Consider the following 8,278-nt stretch of genomic DNA (forward strand, 5'->3'; position numbering starts at 1 on the left):
AAACGTTATTTTTTTTAAAAAAGAAGGTATATCCTAGGTGTGTTTTGTTCTGCTTGTTAAAAGAAGCTAGATGCAAAAAAAGTAAAATAATAAAATTAAATTTAAGAAGTTTTTAAATAAAAAATAAGTTATTCTGTATCTCATACAAAAAGGTTAATAAAAGCAAAGGAAGTTAGAACCTATTTCCCCTAGAGCTTAAGCTTTGTAGCACTTTATGATCACTGGATTTGGTACCGGTGAGAGGTTTCTGCGGGTCATATGGGGATGGGGCCCACTGCCCTGATTCTCAGGCAGACCTGTCCTATGGGAGATGCACCTGCAGTTCACAGGGGAATGGGGTTTAGTGTATGCAGCTTCGACTTCCCCTGGGTAGCAGTGTTTTGTTCTCAGTGATGATGGCGGGAGGTGGGGATGGAGGAGAATGAAATCACTTTGCTTTCTCATCCCCAGAGCACAAAGTTCGTACCTGCCACTCCTTAGGAAGCCCTCAGAAAAGAGGAAACAATCACCACTCCTGTATCCCAGACTTCTCTCAGATCAGTGCCTTTACCCTGCCTGCATCTGAGCTCTCTGCCTGCAAGGTGGCACAGCACTCCTGTGTTTTATCTCAGGCATGCAGGTGGGTTTCAAAACTCCAAATCCTAGAGATCCCAGTGGCAGGAATCTGTGCAGGTCCTCTGGGGGAGGGTCTTGCTACACTGTGGCAGGATGTCGGTTTGTCCCAGAAAACAGTCACATGACTGCATAGCGGTTCTAAGTTTACAGTAAAGAGTAGCAAAAAGCCCACACAAAGGCTTGCGACACTCACCTGATACATGTTTCTATATTATTGAATGGGGCCACTCAATGACGCCTGCCAGGTCTTTTGTCCCTGAGAAGCCACGCGACCCCTCCCAAATGCACTACAATAAAGGGAACTGCTTCTCCTTGTGCAACCCTGGGGATCCTCAGAGCACCCTTCCTGTTCCCGGTTCTTTGTATTCCTTCCCCACCAGAGCACTGCTAAGCCCACCAGGCGTGACACTGGTAATGGGACAGACCTCAAAATCTTCAGATTCTGCACTCCACTGCTTACAAAAAACTTATGGTATTTAGCCTCTCTCCTTTTACAAGTCAGTGGGTTTTGGCAAGAAGTTTTGTTGTGAAATCCCCTGTACGTGTTTTCACTCTTTCTCTCTCTTGCTCGCTCTCTCTCATTTTCTCTCTCATTCTCACTCCTCTGTCATGGTCAGGGCTCCCTCCCCTCCTCACTGCCCAAAACTCTTTTATCCTCCAAATCAAATCTCTGCAGTTCCTACCTTCCATAATGTGGCAGTTTTCCTTATTTCTAGTTGTACAGTTAGTTCTCTGAGGCCTCAGATCTATTTCTTGGTTGTTCAGAATTATTTGATGTTTATCTACCTGTTTTTAAGGGATGAGGCCAGCCTGGGTCGCCCTACTCACTTTCCGAACCTCCTCCTAGATGTTTAATTTAAACATAATAGATACAGTGTTTATTTTGGTACACCCTACAACTATTTCTTTGAACTTCTAAAACATGCTCGGGTTACCTGGGTGGCTCAGTCGTTTAAGCATCCAACTTCAGCATAGGTCATAATCTTGTGGTGTTGACAGCTCAGAGCCTGGAGCCTGCTTTGGATTCTGTGTCTCTCTCTCTGCCCCTTCCCTGCTCATGCTGTCTCTCTCTCTCTCTCTCTTTCTCTCTCTCTCTCAAAAATAAATAAAGATTTTTAAAAATTTTTAAATAAATAAAAAATAAAACATGCTTAACATTTTCATAAAAATACATTTTTGATGAATAGAAATAACTCACTCATGGCTTTTCAATATTTATGTTATACAAAATTCAAAAACTTTTGTAGACAAAATTACCTGCTCTGGTTTTACTAGATGCTTTTTCAATTCTTCTTTGGCCGCATGCACACTTATAGATGCACATATCAGACCTGCAGGTATGGTTGTCAGCTTTCCCATCTGAGAAAGATATATCAAAGATATTCTTAATTGAAAAGCTCATCTTCCATTTCCTGATAAATTTTGGGGGTATCCTAGGAACACTATGCATTTCATTTGAAGTATTAAAAATTCAAGCACTCCATTTACTTGATATCTTTTTAGAATACAATTTCTAAAATTCTCTTATCATACTAGATGGTCAAATATTATTTTTATTAATTTGTTAACTCTACTTCATATGAAATATATCAACAAAATAATTATTAACAAGTGAATACAAAATTTGAGGGATGAAGTGGAAAAGATCATGGTATTCACCTGGTCTACAAATAAATATCATACCATGGTCTCAGGAAATACTATGTCAGACCACAGCCTCAGTGGTTAGGATATTATCAGTAAACAAAACAAAGATTCTTCCTCTTGAGACGCCTGGGTGGTTCAGTCGGTTGAGCGTCTGACTTCAGCTCAGGTCATGATCTCGCAGTTCTTGGGTTTGAGCCCCACATCGAGCCCCACATCAGAGCCTGGAGCCTGCTTCAGATTCTGTGCCTCCCTCTCTCTCTGACCCTCCCCTGTTCACGCTGTCTCTCTCTCTCAGAAATAAATAAAACATTAATAAAAAAAAAGATTCTTCATCTTATGGAGCTGACATTCTAGTATAGAGCACAAACAGGCAATAAACACAATAAATAAATAACATATTACAAATTGATAAATTCTATGGAGACATTAAAAGACTAGGGTGATAAGGAGTACTGGGTGATTCAAGTTGTATCTTGAAATACAATTTATATTATTTATAAAAGTAATTTTTTGCCATTACAAATCCTTTGTTCCTAACTTTTCAATGCATTGCTCTTTCTCTGTCTCATGCTTAATCTGAAGCCAAAAGTGACCTTTGTTTAGGATATAACTTGATTTGAATTAAGAATGCAAGAAAATCACTGACTCTTAGAACAATGTGCTCCAGTGTTCATTTAAGAATCAAAATAATTCCTAAAGAATTATGTGTTCAAGGCCAAATGAAAAGCTTTCCAGGGAACAAATACTGTAAAAGTTTTACATAGGAAAGGAAGCTTCCTGAAATTGACAAAGGACATCCAGAGGAAAGGGGTCTCTTTGGATTACACACAAGTAAAATTGTACAAGAACGGCAAGAAATATTAGCCAAAAATTTTATGTGTTCTCTGATAACAGTGATAGTGCCTATAGTTCATTTCTGACAGTTTTCAATATTTTCTGAGTAGAATAGGGGAAGCTACTGAAACTAATTAGGCAATTTCTTGTTTGAGCCACACATAACTCTGATTTAGATTGAGACTCCAGAAACACAGGGTAAAATGAAGACTCAAAACTAATAAAACTTTGTTCACTGTTATTTTCCCTTCAAGCTTCCATCTGTTACATATGTCAGCATCACAGAAAAATTCATCTAGGCCTGCTTTCCCAAAAGACATCACTTTTGATTTTTTTAAAATATTTTTATTTATCTCTAGGAGAGAGAGAGACAGCGTGAGCAGGGGAGGGTCAGAGAGAGAGGGAGACACAGACTCTGAAATAGGCTCCAGGCTCTGAGCTGGCAGTCAGCACACAGCCCGACGCGGGGCTTGAACCCACGAACCACGAGATCATGACCTAAGTGAAAGTCGGACGCTTAACCGACTAAGCCATCTAGGTGCCCCTACTTTTGATTTTTTATACTTGGTATTCACTAATGAAATAAGATTTCTACATCATATCTATGTCATTTTTCAGTAAAAAAATATTAAAGCTGATGTAATCAAGGATGCTCTCCTATGCACCTGAGAAATGTTGTTAGCATATCTGAAGTGATTAAAGAATGTCAATTCTAATATTTAAAAACTATTTTAAAACACCTGGTTAGAGTTTATTCCTAGATTAAACAAAAAAACACTTTTGAAATAAGTTAATACCTAAACATTTTTCAATACCCTAATCTTCTCAGAGTATATTCATCTTACTTTACATAATACAATAACAGTATATAGACTATAATATACATTCTTATTTTTTGATATTTATAATCTAGTGTTCCAGTCTAGATTAACTGAACTAGTGGCCCAAAGTTAACATATCTTGAAAAATGTCTAAGTAAATTTGCATTTACTACGTTTTCTCCTCAGTAAGATAGAGTCCATCCACCTTTTATTTATGAGGCGGTGCAGTATAATAGAAAAAAACATGAGCTTAGGAATTACACAGGCCTGGTTTTGAATCCCAGTTGTGAAACTGTCTAAATGTGGGCAAGTTACTTAAGCTCTTAGAGTTATGCTGTACAGTATGGTAACTATTAGCTACTTGTATTTATTTAAATTTAAATAAAATAAGTAAAATTTTAAATTTATTCTCTTAGTCATATTAGCCCCATTTCAAGTGCTCAACAGTATACTGTAGAGTACAGAAAAACAGTAATTCCATCATTGAAGAAATTCCTACTTGATAGTACTACCCTCATGTCCTAGGTTATATATCTGAAAAACATAGGAATGCATTCCTTTTTATGGTTATCATAAAGATTAAATGAATAGTTATGAAAAAATGGCTTGTACTTGGTAAATGGGCAATTAATTTTTGCTCCCCAATCTTTCCACCCTGAATGAAGATGTTAAGTGGCTGTGCTTATAACACTTCATTTTTCTTGTCCCAGGTACTTGATGTTTATCAGGCTCTGGTTGAAAAACATAATAACAATAAAACATAGCATATTTGTTGCCTCTAAACAAAAAAGGCCAAGATTTTGGTCCAAAGAAAATAACACATTGGCATGTTCAGGCTTTTCATAAACAGGTTATACTGATGAAGAAGGGATCCCTACCCAAAGAGAAGCAGCTGAATACATACCACACTGAAAATTTTAGAATAGTAATTGGCAAAGTACAGGTCTTGGCTAAATCTGGCCTGGCCTCTGAACTAAATGTTTTTATTAATATGTAAATATTTATGAAAATAAAAATAAACAAAAACCAAAGGATTATGTGGCCTTATGTTCTGTAAAGTCTAACAATCTTATAGAAAAAATGCCAATTTCTGATTTAGAAAATTAAACAAGATATTCAAAAAGCATTAGAGCTTGAGGGTAGTATACAAACTTACAAGCTAAAGAAGCTGTTAAAAAGCATTAAAACTGAACAAAAGTAATCTTACTTTTCACAAGAAGGTAAGACCCTGCATTAAAATTATTTGTGATGTCAAAATAATGACTTGTCAATTCAAAATTATAAATGACTTGTTTAAAATTCATGAGAGATAAAAACTGGCTTCCTCCAAAAGTTAACAGGTTTTAGGACAAAATTCTATTATAAAGAGATTTACAAAAACCAAGACTGAAGATAAGCATCAGGTTAACTCCCATATAAGAGATAAACCTTCCAAATACTTCTGTAATCAAAATATAGTTGACTGTCATTATTTGTAGTAGTTGCATTTCACAAAATAGCTGTGAAAACTGATTTAAGGAATATTGAAACACAGCTCCCAGGGAAAATAAAGGGTTAATTTCTTGCCAGCTTCTGATTATGTTTTCATCAGCTGACCAATATGTAACCTTGATTTATACCTGTTTCCATTTAAAAAGACCTTAGTTCAAAAAGTAATTTTATAAAACAAAAATACCTTATTTAATATATATTGTTAACTCATTAACATTAAACTTACAGCCAACAGCAAGATAACTCACTCTTAAACAAAGTATATTGAACACAAATATTCTCTCTATAAGGAATATCACATATTTTTTGCACCTAAAAGTACAAGATAGCACTTGTGCACTATGCATGAGAGCTATTTTAAATAGCAGCATCACAGGGGCGCCTGGGTGGCTTAGTCGGTTAAGCGTCCGACTTTCGCTTTGGTCATGATCTCGCGGCTTGTGGGTTCGAGCCCCACGTCGGGCTGTGTGCTGACTGCCAGCTCAGAGCCTGGAGCCTGTTTCAGAGTCTGTCACTCCCTCTCTCTCTGACCCTCCCCTGCTCACGCTCTCTCTCTCTCTCTCCTAGAAATAAATAAAAAAACATTTAAAAAAATAAAATAAATAGCAGCATCACAGATACATGAAACGATGCTCAGCATCCCTCCTCATCAAGGAAATACAAATCAAAACCACACTGAGATACCACCTCACGCCAGTCAGAGTGGCTAAAATGAGCAAATCAGAGAACTCTAGATGCTGGTGAGGATGTGGAGAAACGGGCACCCTCCTGCACTGTTGGTGGGAATATAAACTGGTACAGCCCCTCTGGAAAACAGTGTGGAGGTTCCTCAGGAAACTAACAATAGAACTCCCCTAGGACCCAGCAATAGCACTGCTAGGAATTTACCCAAGGGATACAGAAATGCTGAGGCATGGGAGCACATGTACCCCAATGTTCATAGCAGCACTCTCAACGATAGCTAAAACATGGAAAGAGCCTAAGTGTCCATCAACAGACGAATGGATCAAGAAGATGTGGTTTATCTATACCATGGAATACTACATGGCAATGAGAAACAATGAAATCTGGCCATGTGTAGCAACATGGATGGACCTTGAGGGTGTTATGCTGAGCGAAATAAGTCAGGCAGAGAAGNGATGGACCTTGAGGGTGTTATGCTGAGCGAAATAATTCAGGCAGAGAAGAACAAATATCATATGTTTGCACGTATAGGAGGATTAGGAGGAACTTAACTGAGGACCATGGGGGAGAAGAAGGGGGGAAATGGTGAGGGAAAGGGAGAGAGGCAAACCATGAGAGACTTTTGAATGCTGACAAAAACTGAGGAGTGATGGATGTGGGGGGGGATGGGGGGATAGGCATGGAGGAGGGCACTTGTGGGGATGAGAACTGGCTGTTATGTGGAAACCAATTTGACAATAAACTCTTTGTAAAAAAAAAAAAAAAAGAAGAATACAAAAAAATAGCAGCATCACCAAAAAATGTGGGAAAAAAGTGTAGGAATAATTAGATAACAAAAGGGACACCAGTTCACAGTATGACAGCTGAAACAATAAGGTAAAATAGTGTCTTATCCAATTTCACTTGGAAACATAAACATATGGGTATCCTCTATTAACAGAATTAAAATTCAAAGCTTTTTTCTATAAGAAATTGTGTTACCTATTTTGTAATAAAGAGCATTAATTATAGTCTAATATAAAATCAGTCCTTAATTATTAATTCTGCATTAGAAATGTATCACCATGTAGCAAAGGATTTTTTTATGAAAGAGTCCTGTGATAAGTATAATTTTTTAATTAAAAGATTTAAAGTTAAAAAGATAAGCCCTAAAAAATAAAAGGAAAATGAAATAAACCATGTAGAACAAATGAGCGCAGAGAACAATTCTCACAGTGTGCTTACAATTGTGTAATTGATTGTCCATTCCTAACGGGCAATATACCCAAAGGACAGAGAGAACAGTAAAAATATAAATGCAAAAATCGTTACAAAAAATTAAAACTTCTTAATAATGTATTTAATAATATGTTTCTAATAATCATATTGTTGATGGTATTATTGTCATTTTTATTATGAAACTGCTACGTGTGCTTTGTAGAATAACACAATTAGAGTATGCTGGTATTTGAAAGATTGAGATTTTTAGTAGGGAATAAAGATTAATGAAGTTAAAGCAAAATCTACTAATTATCAGTTAGCTGCCCTATATTATTATGATAGAAAAGATAAAGACAGTGAAACACATTAAAAGACACCATGGCAATTCATTAAGAAATTTCAAGAATTCAGAAGCTCTATAGGAAAAATGACATAGCCTAATTTCCTCAATAAATAAACGAAGCAAAATGGAGGGGAAAACTTGAGAAACTTAAAATCAATAAATTCCAATATACGGATAGTATTTGGAATGAGAATTAAAAAATGAACTCCAAAAAATTATGACAAATTCAGTGATTTTTTTAATGTACTCTTTTTTGATATGTTTATTTTTGAGAGACAGTGCACCAAGTGAGGGAAAGACTCAGGGAGAGGGAGACAGAGGATCTGAAGTGGGCTCTGCACTGACAACAGAGCCCGAGGCAGGGCTTGAATTCACAAACTGTGAACTCATGACCTGAGCTGAAGTCAGATGCTTAACTTGACTTAGCCACCCAGACACCCCTTAAATGTACTCTTTAATAACCATTGCAAAGTTCACCCATCACCCATCCACCTCCTGTCTGGTAACCACCAGTTTGTTCTTTATAGTTAATGGTCTATTTCTTGGTCTATTTTTCCTTTATTCATTTATTTCTTAAATTCCACATATGAGTGACATCAAATGGTACTTGTCTTTCTCTGACTTATTTCACTTAGCATTATAC

The 8,278-nt window shown here is 36.7% G+C and overlaps 1 protein-coding gene across 1 annotated transcript in view; it reads right to left on the minus strand.

The window, feature by feature from the left end:
* LOC120227260 (MICOS complex subunit MIC27-like) overlaps nucleotides 1-1,999 on the minus strand; it is a gene marked incomplete at its 5' end in the record, with an annotated part of 63,959 nt that extends 61,960 nt beyond the window's left edge. Inside the window, one exon of the mRNA XM_039225403.1 lies at nucleotides 1,873-1,999. Coding sequence (XP_039081334.1) covers nucleotides 1,873-1,999 — 127 coding nt within the window. The remainder of the gene's footprint in view (nucleotides 1-1,872) is intronic.
* Nucleotides 2,000-8,278: the final 6,279 nt, after the last annotated feature.

Source organism: Hyaena hyaena, unplaced genomic scaffold (genome assembly GCF_003009895.1).
Source record: "Hyaena hyaena isolate Hyena2069 unplaced genomic scaffold, ASM300989v1 scaffold_2123, whole genome shotgun sequence".
Taxonomy (NCBI): domain Eukaryota; kingdom Metazoa; phylum Chordata; class Mammalia; order Carnivora; family Hyaenidae; genus Hyaena; species Hyaena hyaena.